Raw genomic sequence first — 17,813 nt, 5'->3', positions numbered from 1 at the left:
GGGTATCTTCCGCGATCTTCAACAGCAACCTGAAGTACCTTGCAGTGTCTTTGAGTGTGATGACGTCTGATGGTTCTGCAGAGTTCTAATGCACGGGCTGCTAGCACCAAGCCAACAAGCAGAGGTGAATCTTACCTAGGTAAACATGCGAGTCAAATGCCTCGTAACATAGCATCAGAGGGAGAGAAATTTGTTCGGCCGTGGCGACAGCGCAAACACACACCATCATAGACTCATGTGCTCGAGTGGTGGGCAGATCCCACGAAACCGGTTGGAAGAAGGACATCTGGCGCAGGAGCGACCAAATTACAAACCTCAAACGCAACCTGAAGCCTCTGCAGCTCGGCTTCGAAAACCTGGTTTGAGTATATATGCCCACATGTGCACCCCCGTGGACGGACGTTTACTTAGAAGCTCAGTTGCTCTACCACATCCGGGCCAGGCGAGGAAGCGGCTATTGGAGGTAGCGGTTTCGCGCATCAAGCAATTTCACGGCATGCTGGAGCGAGAGTTTTGAAACTTGCTCGAATTTGGCAACACAGAAGGACGCATGCTGCGAACGCAAGTTTCAAGCTGACGCCATGTCAGTGTTCCCGAGACAGCGCATGGCCTGCCTCGATGAGGAAACCTTTTTGATGATGGCACACAAGGCTAAGAAGGATTAGATCTATTCTCCCTTGGTGTACTACTCGGCACCACGGGCTTCGCATTGATGGTGCTGGCTCGGAACCTTGGAAGCAGGGTTTCAGACGAAAAGCTCAAATATAGTCGAAAGCGAAGCACCGCTAGCAACATTGCAGCAGCCCCCACGGCTTTCTCCTGTTGCCTTCCCCATAATGGACATCTTCAGGCCATGTCAAACAAGCAGAAGATAACAAGGCACAGATTTGTGCTCGACTTTGTATGGATCTGGAGAAACCTTGAGCGCAGAGACAGCCCAGCTTCCACACGCCGACGATGCCCTTGCAAGTGTTTCTCACCAGGACGGCGTCATATTGGGCGCTCGGTGTACGGACATAGCAGATGCCATTCAACAAATCGTAGAAACGGGCACGAATGGCTCGGGAACCCGGACTTCCGGGTTGGGCAAGGTGTTTCTACCGTAACTCGGCCCATCACAGCACTTGAGGAAAAAGGCACACGTTATTGAGTTGGTGATAGCGACGTTGATAGTCCCAGCAAGTCAAAGAGCTGAGCTGGGCAATACCATGATACGCCAAGACACGCTGGCCGGGCGAGGCGCTGAGGCACATGACGAGATGATACGACAACGCCAGGGTTGATCTGCTATGTTTAGATTCCTATTCGATGCGAGGTCGCGATGGGACGACTGAGGAAGGGCCAGCCATCGGCGCCCGCGCCCAGACCGGCAAGGCTCACACAAGCCTGGGCATCCGCTGAGCGATGAGGTATGATGCCGCCGCATTGGCACCCAAGAAGGGACCAAGATGGCATCGCAGCAGGCCGGAGTGGTTCGACGCGGCCAAGGGCGAGTCAAGACTCGGTAGTGTGTGGTGAGGCTCGTCGGCATCTGGCGGAGCAGAGATTTGGGACGACAAGGTCTGGGGGAGGGCGCTTGGCTGTGTGGGATCTGCACCGGAACCCGTGGAGGGTTCGGCTGGGCAGGGGAGGCAGACAGACGCCGCTGATCGCTGATGATCGTGGAGCCTGGCAGCCTGGCAGCGTGGGAGCTCGGGACGCATGCTCGCATGAAGCATTGCTGCTGCCGGGAAAAGGCAGGAGGAGGGCAGGAGGGCTGATATTTGGATTCCACCATGCGACAGAGGTGAGGATCGGCGGCAGCTCAGACGAAACCGCAGCAGAGCCAAGTGCCGAGTACCGAGTACCAGGACGAGTGCAACGAACGCATCCCGGGCTAGCCTGAGCAAGTTGCCTCGTACCCTCTGCTATCCTCTGGTATGGTCAGCCGCGCGCCCCTGCTAACGCATGCTTAACACAGACTACCTGGAAACCTTCCCCACGTTGGTTTACACAGACAGTATTACATGCTCTCGGGCTTCCTGAGTGAGCAAGTTTCCCCCCTGCAAGCACCAGCACCAGCAACGGGAAGAGCGAAGAGGCTCGACGGCCCTCGTCTCGACTTGGTGCTTGTTCCAAACCTGCTCATTCTTGTGCCTGCGCAGGCCTCGAGGGTGGTGTCGCTGCCGTTGAAACAAAAACACATGGCCCATCCATATACTTATTGGCCTTCCCCTCCCCATCCAAGACACGCCTTCACTTCTTGTCAGCACTCTGGAAGTCAACCCTAGTTCAATAATACCTGCCGGTCCAGCCCAACACCCCCACGCCGTCCATCATCATCACCACCACCAACGTCCAGCTGTACTTCACACGCACGGCGCAGTAACAGACCGAACCCGACACAATGGCCATCTTCCCCAGACACGGCGACGAGGTAGAAGCCGCAGCCTCCATGGCGGGCATGGCGGGCATGGAGGGCATGGACATGGACGGCGGCTCCTCGATGATGGCCACCATGATGGTCGCCTTCCACAACGATATCGCCACCACGCTGTACTCGGAGATGTGGACCCCCACCAACGCCGGCACCTACGCCGCGACATGCATCTTCCTCATCATGCTGGCTGCCATCTTCCGCTCTCTGTTTGCCCTCAAGGCCATCCAGGAGAACCGCTGGCTGGACCAGGAGCTCAACCGCCGCTACGTCGTCGTCAATGGCCGCCGCACCCTGCCCGACGACCTCGCCCGCAACAGCCTCAAGGACAACATGATGCTCTCCGCCAACGGCGTCGAGGAGGAGGTCATGGTTGTCAAGAAGAAGCACGGCCACGCCCGCCCCTGGAGGTTCTCCGTCGACCCCATCAGGGCCGTTATTGATACTGTCATCGCCGGTGTCGGGTACCTGCTGTACGTCTCTCGACCACCCCCCTCCCCCCTCTTACCTCCTCGTGCCGCAGTGTCGCTGACTTTCTTTGCAGCATGTTGGCCGTAATGACCATGAATCTTGGCTACTTCCTCTCCGTCCTCGGTGGCACGTTCCTCGGAAGCCTTGCTGCCGGGCGCTATGCGGTCATGGCGGAGCACTGAGCGAATCCACCGCTGGGTAGGGGATGACACACAGACACAACACGTCAGTCACATTGTACAATGCACGACGGCCAGACTACGACAGCTGTCACAACGGATATAGGGCACTCGACGGCCGAATGGCTCGAGGAATCACCCGTCTCGACTCGGCGGCGATGTTCTAGTGCAGGCTAGTTTGCCGTCTAATGTTAGGCAGGAAATATGATTTTGAGTTTTTGAGGCCACCTCAACCTCGTGGTATTGTGCTCAATCCCTCCTGGCTTGCGGTGCAACCGCCAAGAACAGAGAAACGTGCTCAACTTGGCCCGTCTTGGGGGTGGGCCCACTGTCCCGCACCGCCCATGAACCAGATCCGTAAACCAAGCTTTATGTACTTGAGTACCGAGTAGACCCCGGCTGCCGCAGCCCCTTGCTGCAGTCATGAAACCGCTTATGTCAGCCAGCCCAAGAACTCGGGTCCTGACTCCTGAGCCAGTGTAATTCCACGCAGCAGTGTCTTCGAGCTATGAGCACCTCACGTGTCTCTCCGACTCCATCCAACATTCAAGTCGTTTCGCTTGCAATCCAGCTCGTCAGTGAATCCAGTCAAGATTGCTGCCCACTATTCTACGGTTCCAGCGATGGCCAGGTCTTGTGGGCGGCGTCACCACGTGCTCGCCTTCTCTCCCAGAGGAAACTCCGTCCCTCTGCGTCGGCATAGAAATGGATTGTTGAAACCAAGCCTTGCATGCTGACAACCCTCCACCGCTAGCGCACGGATTGAACAAAAAGGTATTTGATTCATGTACTCGGTACTCTTGCACTGCGATGGGTGTGCGCCTGTTGTGCCGGTGCCTTTATCCAAAGAGCACGTCTTGGCGTTGAACGGGGCTCGACTCCATCACTGTTTTTGCCCTCACGCCGGCTAGCCAGTCCGCCCAACCATCTATAATGAGCACATGCCTTTGGTTCACTTGCCTCGTGCTCGTTCCTGATCAGAATTGGCGTTACTATGCTGTCTGATAGCCGAGTAGCTCTGGCTGCGCAGGAGGTCTGAACGGCTGTCTGGGGAGCTGCTCGGGGGTTGACACTTGGAACACAGACTGGCTTTCCCCGCTGAGTGTCCTCAAGATGTACTACAGACCTAGGAGGGAAGTGTGGATTTCGGTTTGATGCCGCCAATGTGAGATCGCTGATGGACCTTGGGTCAGGGTACAACGGCTAAGTGGCTGAAACCATCCGCGGATCGTCGAAATCTTCGGTCATCAACGGTTATGTTCAAGGGCGTTGTGGCAACGGCTTCACAGTGCGCCCTACGGACCACTTTAATGGTCACTACCTAGGTTCCCGTTGACTAAACACCGACACACGAGCCGGCCAAGTATCGCGAAACCTACCCAACACGCCGGGCATCTAGTTTTCGGAAGCGCATGCCGGCGTCCATGGCCACATATTCGAAGAGCCACCCCAGGGAGTCATATCAGAAGCCCTGCACCGCCCCTGCCCGGCTGCCCGGCTGCCCGGCCAACTTGGACGACCGAAGGCTACTAGGCGCCTAGCATCACGCTTCCTGGGACACGGGACACTACAGGATAGATGGGCTTCTTGTCGGTCCTTTTTTTATGACGCGAGAACCACTTCGTTAGGCAACACTTTTGAGAAGGACAAGAGCGGGGCACATCTTGCTCGGGTCGAATTTGTCAAGTCTAAGCCCAACTCCGATTCGAGGGCATCCGCGCGGCGCAGCACGGCGCGGCCCTCCTGATGGTCGCTTGCCACGGACCCCGCCCATCAGAGATGTGTATGAGCAGGTACAATGGAGATACAAGCAAGGTTCTTCCAGCATAACAGTATTTAATTTCTGTGCGAGCCGGCACGGGGTGGCCCGGTAAGGAAAGGGCCGAGCGACTAAACGACTATAAAAATTAACCTCTCCCCTGCGTTGTCCACAAATCCTCCCACGCTCGCCCAAGCCTCCTCCTATATTCCGTCAGATCGATTTGATCATCGACCTCGAGACTTTGCACGTTGGCCTAAAAGTACACGCTCCCTGTCACGATGATATAGTCTCCGCTACTGTTCCAAACCCACGCCGCGAGGTGAGGCCAGGTGAGGCCAACGCCATGTGCCCTGCTCAAACCCGAAGACTGCATAGCGAGACGTGGGCCCGCTTCAACACTCGCCCAGCACCGCCCCCGCCCAATTTCCAACAGCCCGTGTATACATATTATCGCGCACCTTTGAGGTTCTTCGGCTTTGCAGAGAACCTGATTGATCGAGCAGCGCCAGTCTCCCACCCAAGCGGGTGAGCAACACAATATCTGCGCAGCGCGGTCCCAACCACGACGGGGACACGCATGCCTGCCTATATGGCAGGAAATCAGCTGAAAGCCGCACCAGAGACAGCCTCCATGGACAACCGTCCCAGACCTGAGAGGAGAGACGCAGTTCGGGAAGTCCCGGACGTCGGCGTCATCGCCTCTTGAAGACTCCAGTGGCAAGGTTGAATTGGGACGGCTATCTCAATTTCTAATCCAGTGGATTCCAACCCGGTGAGAGAGGCCAGAACAGCCTGGGGGCCTCGCACCTACCTTCCTGTGTGACCGGTCCTTCTCGGTGCGGTGGGCCTGCCGTGCTATCACAAGTGACAGCAAAGAAAGGAGGACACTCGCCAAGGAAACAGAAAGATAGCCAATGAATCACGCTGTGCAACAGGCACAAGCCGCAGCGTGGTGGTCTAGGGCCGCCCCACGGGGTTCCTCTCAGACAACACATAAGTGGCAGAGTTAGAAACCCTAGCTAAGGTCTCTACGGTCTATAACCACAAGCCCACGCCTCTGGGACGTGGGTGCATCCATTTCCCCCTTGGCCGACTGGCAGTGCCATTGTTGCTCGGAGCCTGACAAGAGCGAGAGAAAACCAGAGGCCCGGTGGCAGGTCAAATTTTGTCCAGTTGCTGAGGTCACTCGTGCACTGTCAAGAGAAAAACTCGCAAATCCACATTCCTTCGCAGCGGCCGTCCCTCACTTCCCAAATGGGAATGTTGCCCTATATCCCAGTTTGGCAGTTTCATATTATCGGGTCACTGGAGATCAATAGGGCTGACACGCGGATAGGGTGGATGGCTCAATGGGGTTTACATCCAATCTGGGTAAAGTGGCAGTTCGTCCGTGTAAGTTACCGTCTTGGGAAGCAGAGAAAACCCCTCCATCCCTCCCCGTCTCCCACTTCCTGCATCACAACCCCTTCGCCCGGCCTGGCACAAAATTCATTTTGGCATTTCTTCTGCTTCGTCCCCCCTTTCGAGAGGAGCAACGTAGGCGTATGCCGGGAAAAGGTCCGCTTCTCCAAAAACGGTCACCTGGCCTGAATCTGGTTCTCTCAAGTTCCGACAGCTTCGGCCAACCTCAAGAAGTAATAACGTCGAACGAGCGATTAATGTTGCGGGTATGTCTAGAGAACCCATATGATGTTGTTACAGAGTAGCTAATCGTTTCCTCCTCCCCATTTCCTCTTCACCTCCTCCCCACCTCGTCCCCGCCTTCACTTCCGTCGCTGAAATCATGAAAAACATAGATGCCCTTGATCAACTCCAACCAAGAACCTGCCACATCTAGCAGAGTCAATCGCCTTCTCCGACAAACGGGGCAAGACAGGGACAGTCTAAGTCCCTCCAGCAGATCCATGTGTCGGCAGATATTCCTTTCCAGTTCATAACCATCGGTGAGGTGCATCATTTCCATCCGTCATTGACGGTCATAACTGCGTTTGAGATCTCATCCCTAGCTCAAATCTGCTGTTTCGTCGCCCGGGACCAATGTGGTGCTCCAGCGTGGACGGCGTGGAAGTGGTCTAGCACACGGGCACCGTTTCGCTGCCATGCCGCACGTTTTGCAGAGAGTTTGAAGCGCACACGGCAATCGTCATACGATTCCAGTCGCAATCGCCCCGTCTGGTCTCGTGCAGCAGGGGTAAATGCGTGCATAGTCGGCCAGAGGATTACTCGAACGCCTGAGGGCAAGGGAAAATGGAATAAGGTGACTGCTGCGATGCATGCACGCACGCACAGGATGACCCCAGCAAATTACAAACGGCCGCCAATAGTTGTGGCCAAATAAAAAAGAGAGTGAGTGAGAGAGGGAGAGGAAGGGCGAAACACCAACGACGAACTGGAGGGATGAAGGGGTAAGGTGACATTGAGGAGCCACAGAACCGAGAAACGCCTGGAAACATAAACCGTCGCGGTCCGTGATCTTAGTCGTCCCAGTTTCCATATTTATGGGTATCATGCGAGAATCAACGTCGGTTCGCGCTGGTCGAGGCGATGCAACAGCAACTATGATTGATGCTGGGCATGCTGCGGCATGCCGGCTTGAGGTGGGATCGCATACTGCCCTCCTCTCTGGACGTAGTTCTGGTATGCAAGTGCCTGGTTTGGATCCATGGGCGCAACGTTGGGCATGTAATTGGGAGGCATGTGAGGGTTTTGTGGCATCGCGCGGCCCTGCTGTTGCTGCATATGGTTGGGGGGCTCTTCGGGAGAGTCGACTTGGTTGGAGTCGTCAACCCCGTTTTCGTTGCCCTGGCTAGGTTCCGGCGCGTTCAGACAGGCCTGCGCAGATATGATTAGAAACGCGCCTGACCAGGGAGGTCGTGGAACACTGTGCAGCACTTACTTGGATCAGGTTCTTGCCCTCGGCCTTGGTGACGAGCGGCTGAAGCTTTGGCGTCGTGAAGGTGTAGACGAGGCCTGTCTCCGACACCACGAGGAGTAACACTTGTGTACCAGTGAGGACGGACAACTCATAAGCCTATTTTGCAAATTGAGATTAGTACGAAGCCATCACCAGAAACATGATAGCTAGCATGTATGCAACCCCAATCCGCTCTTGTCGATCGCCCTTTCGGCGTGTTGTGCTTACCTTCTTCATAATACCAGCCTTGCGCTTCGAAAAGGTGATGTGCCGGCGCGACTTGTCGGCGATGAACTTAATCTCGATCTTACGTCGCTCGCGACCACCCTTCTCGTCGTCGTCGTCATCATCATCGGCGGCAGACGGGCGTGGGCGTTTGACACCGCGAGTCTCAGAAGCGCCGTTTCCAGCGTGATCTTCGAGCTCGGTGGGTGAGGTCTGGTCGTGTTGGTCGGTAATGTCGGCCATTGTCTCGAATTGTATCACCCAAAAAAAAAAAGGCCTTAAAAAGGCAAGATGGTGGAGATTCTGTTTTGAGTGTGGTGCGGATTGCCTATACTTGATCTGGCGTCGAGTGAGAGGCTCTGTTGTATGACTGTGTCTCGAAGAGCTGGGTTTGCGGCGCTGCACTGGATCGAGCCTGGTGTGTCCGGGAAGGGAAGCAATTTTTATTTAGGACCTTGGGGGGTAACAAGCGGGTAGAGAGAGTCTGGTAGTGCGCCCGCAACGAGTCGTGTCGCGCTTAGGGAGTGGTCACGGATGCCAGGATGGGTAACAAGGGGAAAGGTGCGGAACAGACTGAACGCGAGCCTCGCGAACGACTCAGGAGGTAATAAAAACAAAGCTGTTTGCCTGAATCCGAAGAGTAAGTTACGTGTTGGTATCGCGATTCCCTGTAGAGAAGCCGACAGATTGTCAGTTCCTAGAGCGTCGACTGATCAGGCTTGGGAGGGCTGCCGAATGATTGAAAAGAGAATAGCTGGGTAGTAGCACACGGACGGCGGGCCACGTCCATAGAGTTAAAGGGCAGATGGGGTTGGGTTGGGGTGTCTTTGAGGGGGTGTCCTTAGCCCTTAGCCTAACAAGACGGGAGGGTTGCTTGGCCGAGTGTGGGAAGGTGGGAAACAATGGAAAACACCAGGGCTGCAGCTAGTCGCGGCACCGCCTGCAGCTAATGTTCCAATACCACCCGTTCGACGAGGCGATACAGTGCGCTGTGATGATGGGTAGCCGGGGCAAGGGGCACGTGAAGGGGGAATGAGGGGGGGTGGGCGTTTGGGGTGGGCGCACAGTTGACACTGTCGCGAGCCGAACTGCGCTAATGTCGGGCTTTGAGAGCGTTTCGGTCGACTTTTGATCGAGGGTCTTGCGCAGGCGAGTGGGTGCAACAGTAGCAATGCACTGGAATGTTTCTGGCAGGTTTCTAGGGAGATGGGACGAATGTTTCCTTACCTCTGGATCCAAGGCGCTCCGATGCCCTGATACAAGCTCTGCTTGCACGTTGTTCGGCACACCAACGAAGCTCGGAGGGGGGTTGTCAAATGTCACTGACTCTGTCGTACGTTACCCGGCGGAACGTTGTGCAGCGAGAAGCCTTAGCTCCCGAAGATTGCGCAGGGTAACGTTTTGGTACCCAAGCAGGAAGGATTGGTGTTTGTTTCTACAGCTTGTCAGCAAATAGGCTTCTCAGATACCAGCCTCTTGTTCCCCATAGCGGCGGGACAGTGCACCGAGATGAAAGCTGTGGTCGGAGCAGAGGCAACGGATTCTGCTAACGACATCGACCCACGGAGGATGGAGAGATACCGTGGTGGAGACAAGGTAGCAAATGAGAGCGCGCAATTCCGGTGAGTGTGGGGATGATGGGGATGGGAGATGACCGGGAAGCGCCCAGTGCGAGCGCATTCCCCTGCAACATGCAAGCCGCTGCCCATGCCATGCTGACGGGGACCAGCGCCGGACGACAAGCGCGGTGGGGACTGCTCCTGGTGATGGAGAACGGTGGGCCGTCTTTTGCTTTTCCAGCCGCCCCTTGCACCGGCTGACCGAGTGGTGACGACTGGGACCTCTGCACTTGGCCATGAGGTGTTCGGTGGGACCCTGTGCGAATGGCGGTAACAAGCATTGCAGAGCACCATTTCGGCTGTACCAAGGCACTCGCCGGTGCATGGGCGCAGGCAGCTGGCAGCAGGGAAAGCAGTACTATGTACGGGCCGCACAAGCAGCAAGACGGCCCCTGGGCGTCCCAGACTCTGTTGTGCCTGCTCTCCGACAATGGGCTTGTTCCGCACAGCGAGGGAGGGGGCCGAGTGAGGGCCCCACAGGGCGACATGGGGCCGGGAGCCACTTGGATGACGGTCTCCAGCAAACTGGGTGTGCGGGTGCATCTCTCACGCATCTCACTCATCAGACTGATGCAGGTGGTGAAGTAGGGGCCGAAACTATTGAAAACGGTTGGTGATTGATCACCCGACACTTGAAGGAATCTCGATGGGCATGGTCGGACACAATGGGATGATTCTCAGTGAAGGCACCGGTTCCCTCTCCGTGCCAGCGCGGAGCTTTTCCAGCGCGGAACCACTGGGCTTGGGGGTAGGCCTGCCACCGTCGCGGGCGGGCTCTGAGACGGGATTGGCCACCACACGAACGTGATCTATGTTTGGCGAGGTTTGATCTGAAGGTCGACCAGACCGTCGGATTCCGCACCGCGTGGGTGCGTGGGTGCGTGCTGCGTGCACAGCGGCGGTGGTAGTCGAAGCTGCCCCACGCGCTGTCAAGACGTTGTGAACTGGTCAAACGAGGACAGGCGCCTCCTGTCGACGGGGCTTGACAGGCTGTGGCAGGCGCTGACAGCGACAGGGCGTGCAACAGGCGCAGGCTGGCCGGGATCATGCTGCGTGCAGAGCCTGCAGCGTGCAGATTGGGAGAGATTGCAGACGGAGCCGACGCATTCTGTCCGACTCGCTGGAGAGATTTGGGGGACCAAGGGTGTCCAGGGTGTCCAGGGTGCCCTGGGTGCCCAGGGAATCCAGGGAACCCAACCTCGTAGAGTGTGGGTGGGCGATCCGGTGCGACTTGCCTGCTTTGCCAGGGGTAGTGCAAAAGCGGGGGCTTTGATTGAGCCTTAGTTGATGGCGTGTGATTGGGGATGAGGATCCTGAGCCGTGCGACAAGTCGACGAGGTTCACTCAGACACCCCAGCGGCGTGAGCCCGTAAAGCCCAGCTCTCCCGTTGCTGATCCGACGGCCTGGGGCGGATGGCCCTGCATTCCAGACCAGGGCATCATGACGTTGGGGCTGTTCTCCGGGGTACAGGCAGGTATGTTCTGGGGGTGCGTGGGTGTTTTTGCGCGCACGTATTTTTGTGTATGGCACATGTGTGCGTCTAATGGTACATATGTGTGCGTGCCCAGGCGCACACCCACAACGAATGTGTCGTCACCTCCAAGGCGTGGATGCCGGATGATGGATGACGGATGGCGGATGTATTGGTACCTGGTCCAGGTGTCCGGTCTGCAGGTGGGTTGTAGGATCGCATGCTCATATTTCAAGGATGAACTCCAGAACCAAACGAATTGCTGGCAGGCGGCGGGTGGATGGATGGATGGACGGCCTGTGGCCCAGGCACTTCTCTGGGCCCCGGCCACAACTCGCCCGGGTCCAGACGTCGGGCTTGCATGTGGGCTGCGGTCCGCGGACGAAAGAAAAGATGGGGATTTAGCATGGGGCCTTGGGGCATGTGGTGGAGATGGGGGGAGCACTGGCTCCAGGTCCAAGGCCCAGGTCCAAGGCCCATGTCCGGGTCCAGCCTTAGAGCCGAGGCCCAAAGGGCAGACGCGGCACAGACAGATGAGGAGGATCGGTGCGCCGGAAAATTACTTCCAAATCGGTGATTTGATTGTGATTCGAGATGGAGCGAGCCTGCGAGCCTGCACTGCACGGCACGGCATGCCAACGCAGTATCTGTTTGAGGTGACGGAAGAAAGGTGACTGAGTAAATGCAATGCTTGCCCTTCGGTCGAAGCAGGTGGTGTCGATGCGCGCTTGCAGAAAAAACAAGGGCCAAAAAAGCAGTCTCGCTGCCCCTGCCCAGGAGCAAAACGGTGGATGTGATTTGAGGCGTGGGGGAGCACTGACTGACCTTGCTTGGTTGCTATCTCGCGCCTACTGGCGGCCGACTCGTATCAAATCTCCTTGCTCCGAGTCTCTCCAGGTCTCGACCGCTGCAGCCGCATTCGCTTCGGTTTGGTCGTGGTGCGCCCCTACTAGGCCTCACTCGAACTTGCTTGGATGGCGACGGCCTGGTCGTTGGTGCTGTTGCTAGGCACTGGGTTGTCAAAGGCGCCGATCGGTGGTTTCGTTTGTCCTCTTTCCTCTTCGGCGCTGGCGTCCTTTTCGGGGCTGTTGCAGCTAGCCCAGGTACGGGGCTCTGGTTTTTCGTTCTTTCGGCTCCGCAAAACAGGACCTAACCCAGGTCGGTCAAAAAGGTGGCAGGATTGGGTAGGCGACGACGATGCTTGCTTGCTTGCTTTGCTTGCTTGCTCTGCTTGCCTGCTTTGCTTGCTCTGCTTGCCGTGTTGTGTGATTGCTCTGTTGCGGTGCACGGGGGCTGAAAAGGACAAAAAGTGTCCCAAAATGGGAAAGGCCGACAAAACTTGGCTGGGCAAAAAGTGTTAAGAACGACGAAGACTTTGTTTGATTCACTCATTCAACCATTCCTCCCGTTTCTGGACCCGATCGACCAAGTGACTGTTCAGACATCCACTTACTTTGAGTGCAGGCAGGAAGGCAGGCAGGTAGGCAGGTACTTTGGTTGGGAGGCAGACGAGCAGTAGGCAGGCAGGTTGGCAGGAAGGCGCAGTCGACGGCGTTGCGCAGTGACTTGCTTCCAGGGTGGCAGGCTAGACGGTCTCAACGGGAAAGGTCGGAAGCTGAAAACGGAAAGGCCGCAGCTTCCTTAAGAAGACCGCCAAGTGCCAAAACGCCGCTAGTGATTGGCTCGCCGTTCTTGGCCCTGTCCCTGCCACCGCCCACTAGTGTGCTGCAACCACCACAGTCATTGAGCGATCCCCTCTTGCAGGCGCAGATGGCCATTTGACTCCCATCTCCGTGAATCTATGTACACTACCACAGTACCTAGGTACCTAGGTACATACACCACACAGTCCACCCCCTTTCGGGAGTTCGGGTCACTGGCCATGGCGTGTGATAAGTTGGGTGATTGTGGCCTTGGCGTCGAGCAGCCAGGCAGCCCAGGCAGTCAGCAGCATGTATGTACGTGGAGGTGCTTGTGGGATGCGCATGATGTGTGTTGATCTGGAATTCTAGTCCTGCAAGACGAGATCTGATCGGCCTCCGTGCTACCCGCGCCGTCACTGTGTGCAAGGAAACTTCGTTCACTCGACCACAGTGGACAAGGTCACGGACAGCCTCTCCTGCCGTCCTGCCAGCACCCTTGGAACCGACGGGTGTCAGCATCAACAGACGCCGGTCAGATGCCGCCACGCCCAAGAAGCAATCCCGCAGGCAGGCAGGCAGTCAGGCGACCGAGTCTCTTGTCTTCCAAGATTGTCAAGAAACTACCTAGGTACTCTGTCAGTCCGTACCAGGCGGCGTGTCAGTCATGCCTGCCCGGCTCTCTCATCCCAAGGGCGCATGCGCATCTCCGAGCAAAATTGGATATGACGAACTATCTCGCTGCAGGCAAGAGAGCGAGGCTATATTGGCTGACCCCTTTGGACTGCGCTGTTTCGTCCCGTCCCTTGGGTCGCTTTGAGGCAAGGCTGCGACTTGTGGAATCATCCCAAGGTCCCTAAAGGGGGGAGAGGTTTACGCGGAAGCCGACCTCACCCTCAGCCGATCTCTGCCCCTCGGTGTCCAGTACAGCACTCCGGTTTCGAGGCCATCTCAACTGCCCGACATGCCAGAGATTTGAGTCGTTCGGGCATGAGCGGCTGTCGATGTCGTCAAGGCGGCTGGCCCAGAATAGACTGGCTCCCAAGCCCGTGGGGGTCGTCGACGGCGCCCTGGCCGGAAACGGTCTAATGACAGCGGGTGCGGCGAGCGGGTGCGGCGAGCGGGAGGCTTGCGAGCTTGTGGGCTTGGGGCATAGGGGCATGCACGGAGGGATGTGTACCACAGGACTCCGTAGGTAGGGTTGGGGCTGACCGCTGCCATTCCTGTTCCTGTATAAGCTCGGGTCACCATGACCGAAGAGGGCAAGCAGAGAGGGTCGGAATGCGGGTAATCTACGATGAATCGAGAACAGGCCCATTCTGGGACGCAAACACGGGCGATCTTGACCTGTTTCTGAAGGGGCAAGGCTGATGGAGAGTCATGCCCAATGGGTCAAGGCCCAGAAGTGGAAAGGTTGACAGCTGCAAGCAATTCGGCCATGGTCCGCTCTAGCCCAGACCTCCTGGGGTGCTTGGGCGGCCCACGGGGGCTCGCTCTCGCTGCAGCACCTTGGGGCGCTGCACGGTTTTCTCCACACCAAGCAACTAAATAATAACAAGGGCCCCGTCATGTCTGCAGCATGTGATGGGGCTGGCTGTGGGCAGGCCAGGAAGGCCAGGAAGGCCGGACAGCCACCAGAGACCAGACAGAGCTCAGCACCCGGGCAGCCCAGGCCAGTGGTCTACACCGCACTCCGTACACCCCGACGCCTCGATTCCAAAACACACACGCGCACACACACGCACGCGCACTAGGACATACGTAATCGGGCGGCCCCCCAGGTCTTGGGTCCTCCTCTCTACGTACACATACAGGCCCCCTCCCCTCAGCCTCTCCTGTCCAAACCCGGACGGTCCCAAGTTTGCATTTCATCGAATGATTCTGGAGATCACCCGGCCCTGATTGGGCTCGTTTCCAAGCATCTCCCAGCGCCGCCTACGCGGCTGCGGCCGTGTGGTGGCAGCATGTGGCCCCTGCACGCTTCATCCCAAACCACCCCAAGCGCCCTCACGGCAGCCCTGAAACCTCAACTGCCTCACGACGCGGATCACCACCATGCCCAGTCTCATGGGCCCGCCGACCGCAGCACAAACCTCGAACACGCCGCAGCAGCGCCCGTCTCGAGACTGTGGGCCCGTTGCAAGCCCATTCTGCCTGCACAGATTGAATGGTAGCGTGCGTAGCGCGCCGCCGCGGACAGAGTCCCCTGGCCGGGTAGCGTTTCTGCTGAGTTTCTGCTCGTCTTTCTGCTAGTGACCAGTGTCGCTGCCCCGCTTTTCCTTTTCGTCTCTTCAGAGCCTGTTTTGGCTTCGTTCGATTCAAAGCGCTTGCATTGCTGTTCCCAAGTTGCCGGTCTCCCGTTGGTTCGATTCGTCTTCGCCTGACGCCGTGTCGTCTGTGCAATCTTTCCCTCTTTCTCTCTCTGTCGTAAACCTTTAGTAATTGGCCATATTCCCTTCCACACACCTTCTTCTTCGTATTTCGCCACCGGTGGGAGGAAGCGCAGGACGACCATACCGCCGAACACTCTTTTCAGGGCGACGACCACTCGAACGACAACGACCCCGACAATAGACGCAGGCCGTCATTTTTCTGGGGGAGGCAGAGGAAGAACCACCATAGGAAGAGCCAGGAACACCGACAGCACGGATTGGTTTGGCAGTGGTTGAAGGGCGGCCGATTTACCCCGTTGACCCAGGCTGCTCAACGCAACGACATCGACGACAACGATGGTCAACAAAGTCCTCGGCGCCTATGTGGCTGCCGACTTTCTCTTCGTCGCCACCGGTGCTATCCTTGTCGGCTTCTCCGTCATTGTCCAGAACTTCATGTTCGAGACACCGACTGAAGGCGGGCAGGCCGTCAGGAACTTGCTGTACCAGGAGTTCCCATTAACAGGTACGCCATCATTGCCCCGAAGAGGCTGAAGAGGGCGAAGAGGGGAGGGTCTTGAGGTTGTGACTGTGCCGACAGTCACCGGCGAGACATGGTCGGGGGGCTTAAAGACAGGAAAGGACAGTGGCTAACGTCTCGCAGCTGGTATCGTCAATGGCGTCTTAGTGTTCGTCACATTCGCGTTCACGCTGCCTGCGATTGCCATGCCCACCCGCGGCTGGCTCAAGCTTTCAGGATACATGCTCGTTGTCAACGCCGTCTTCTCCGTCATTCTAGGCCTCTACCTTTGGATCCTCACGTTACGAACGAAAGACACGTTGTCGCCCTTGTGGAACGCACAGCCTCCGAAGATCCAGGACTTGATGCAAACAACTGTACGACAGGCGATTCCTACTGAAATCACGTGTCCCAACCCGGTCCATTTGGCTAACGTTTGAACTAGTTCGCATGCTGTGGGTTCTTCAACAGCACTTCACCCGCCTTTGTCACCGATCCGACGTGCCCGTCTCCCGCGGCCGCCTCCCTTATGAGGGGTTGCGCCGGCCCACTGAGCAGTTTCGCCAACGTTTTCATCGACAACATATTCACTGCTGTGTTCGGTATGGCTGGTATCGATGGTGTGCTCATCTTGGCCACTGCCTGTCTGCTCAAGGATCGCAAGGAGCGCGAACGATTCCGATACATCGACTCCAAGACCCAATCCTCGACGTTCTAAGGCATGGAGTCCAAGTGAGCGACAGCACGTTCGGTGACGGAATGGAACGTTGAACGAGGGGGCTGGCACTTTTCGCACCTTTTCGTGGCAAGAGCTCCCAGTTTCTGTCAAGTAATGCGAATGCAACGTCCCGGAGGGTTGTTATAATGATGGGAGTTACAGTGAATAGGTTGAGTGGATCGATGCTGTAATACTGGAGACTACGTCGGCCTGTTCCAACAGGGCAACGTGAAGTCCTGGGGTTTCTAGATCCTCACAGTGGGGCACGGCACGGTACGGTCTCAGAGAATGACGGAACATGATGTACGAATCTACTTGTGGTCTTCGAGGGCTGGTTCCAAAAAAAAGTGCCTTCCCGTGGGCATGAATTATCTCATTTTCCGGCATCCTTTTTTCCATGTATATCCGTTTTATTTATGCGGCTGGCTATGCCTTGTACGTGTGCGTATGTACGAGGGTGTGTGCTGAGCGCATCTTGTGATAGCGTTAGTTACGGATTTTTATAGATCGATTCTTCCAACCTTTGTGAGCTCGTGGATAATTGGGCTGGCTCTCCTCTATCTAACCCGTTCATAACGTCCGGGATATGTGTATGCTAGTAAGAGATACTCTCTGAGACATTCACTCTTTCTCTCTTTTGTTCAGGAAGTGACCGTTCCCTGCCAGGGAATAATAGTTGTGGCTCTTTTAATTAGACCATTCCCTCTCGTAGAGAGGAATTACGAGTTTTGATAGACGGGACAGCCAAAGAAGGTGTTCTCCTAATTGCATTTGCTCCTTGTGTCAGAGCATTGCCGCTGCCTGCTTTTACATCTATCCCGCTATACATGTCTAGTCCGTTAGCAATGCTCGACATAACAAACCAATGTACACTCTTAGTGAGAAGCGCTGCGATGCTACCATTTCTTTTGTCATCCAGTAAGAGGGAATCAAGATGAGCCGAGGAGCCGTGCTTGCATTCGGAGGCAGACGATCGAGTCGTCACACTTATTATAACAGCTCGGACTTTTCCCTTATATGAGTCGTGACAGGATTCAAGTGGTAAGTAGCCTTGCCTATTGCTTGCAATTGCGGCCGACATCCTACCAGGCCTAGGAACCTTGTCAATAATCCATGACTGAATAATTGGTGGCAACCAACTCTTTCCCGGTATAGTTGCAATCCTACACGGGGTTTCCTACATGCACGTTGGAATGAAAACAAACTAAAGCATATTGCCTGGCTGGTGTCCCTCCGAGGAACGCCATTATTCGGAGCTGAGTCGACCGAGGTGATATCGGCTCCGTTATCATGCGAATGAGTGTGATTTGAACCAAAGGGGGGGGGGTGGTGTGGTTCCTGTTCCAGAGTCCTACGAACTTAGCATGAAACTTACGATTAATTCGTAGATGGCCAGAACGAAGCTATGTGATCATGAAATTACAGCAGTGTGCGACCTTCCCCTGGTAAATGACGTTAACAAGCATTTCTTCAGTGTGCGAAGTAACCAGCACAGGTCAGACAAC

General features: G+C 56.3%; 4 protein-coding genes across 4 annotated transcripts; 2 read left to right on the top strand and 2 right to left on the bottom strand.

Moving 5' to 3' along the window:
- The first annotated feature begins 2,013 nt into the window (after positions 1–2,013).
- Positions 2,014–3,309, top strand: KVR01_002857 (uncharacterized protein). The gene is made up of 2 exons (XM_044781621.1): positions 2,014–2,889; positions 2,961–3,309. Exons 1-2 carry the CDS (start codon positions 2,387–2,389, stop codon positions 3,067–3,069), a joined length of 612 nt encoding a protein of 203 aa, XP_044647872.1. The 5' UTR covers positions 2,014–2,386; the 3' UTR covers positions 3,070–3,309.
- A 3,147-nt stretch (positions 3,310–6,456) lies between these two features.
- Positions 6,457–12,466, bottom strand: KVR01_003384 (uncharacterized protein). The gene is made up of 3 exons (XM_044785620.1): positions 7,971–8,952; positions 7,725–7,859; positions 6,457–7,660 (listed from the first exon to the last, which is right to left on the bottom strand). The coding sequence occupies exons 1-3, from the start codon at positions 8,208–8,210 to the stop codon at positions 7,385–7,387; spliced, it is 651 nt and encodes a 216-aa protein (XP_044648399.1). The 5' UTR covers positions 8,211–8,952; the 3' UTR covers positions 6,457–7,384.
- Positions 10,181–11,029, bottom strand: KVR01_002108 (uncharacterized protein; the record flags this gene model as incomplete). The annotated part of the gene is made up of 2 exons (XM_044789066.1): positions 10,181–10,530; positions 10,939–11,029. 2 exons carry the CDS (start codon positions 11,027–11,029, stop codon positions 10,208–10,210), a joined length of 414 nt encoding a protein of 137 aa, XP_044647123.1. The 3' UTR covers positions 10,181–10,207.
- Positions 12,467–14,366: 1,900 nt separating the features above from the next.
- On the top strand, positions 14,367–16,828 carry KVR01_003837 (uncharacterized protein). The gene is made up of 3 exons (XM_044791632.1): positions 14,367–15,596; positions 15,735–15,967; positions 16,036–16,828. The coding sequence occupies exons 1-3, from the start codon at positions 15,428–15,430 to the stop codon at positions 16,306–16,308; spliced, it is 675 nt and encodes a 224-aa protein (XP_044648852.1). The 5' UTR covers positions 14,367–15,427; the 3' UTR covers positions 16,309–16,828.
- The last annotated feature ends 985 nt before the right edge of the window (positions 16,829–17,813 follow it).

The sequence above is a fragment of the Diaporthe batatas genome (genome assembly GCF_019321695.1).
Source record: "Diaporthe batatas strain CRI 302-4 chromosome Unknown Contig00003, whole genome shotgun sequence".
NCBI lineage: Eukaryota > Fungi > Ascomycota > Sordariomycetes > Diaporthales > Diaporthaceae > Diaporthe > Diaporthe batatas.
This window is presented reverse-complemented; position numbering and strand designations above follow the sequence as displayed.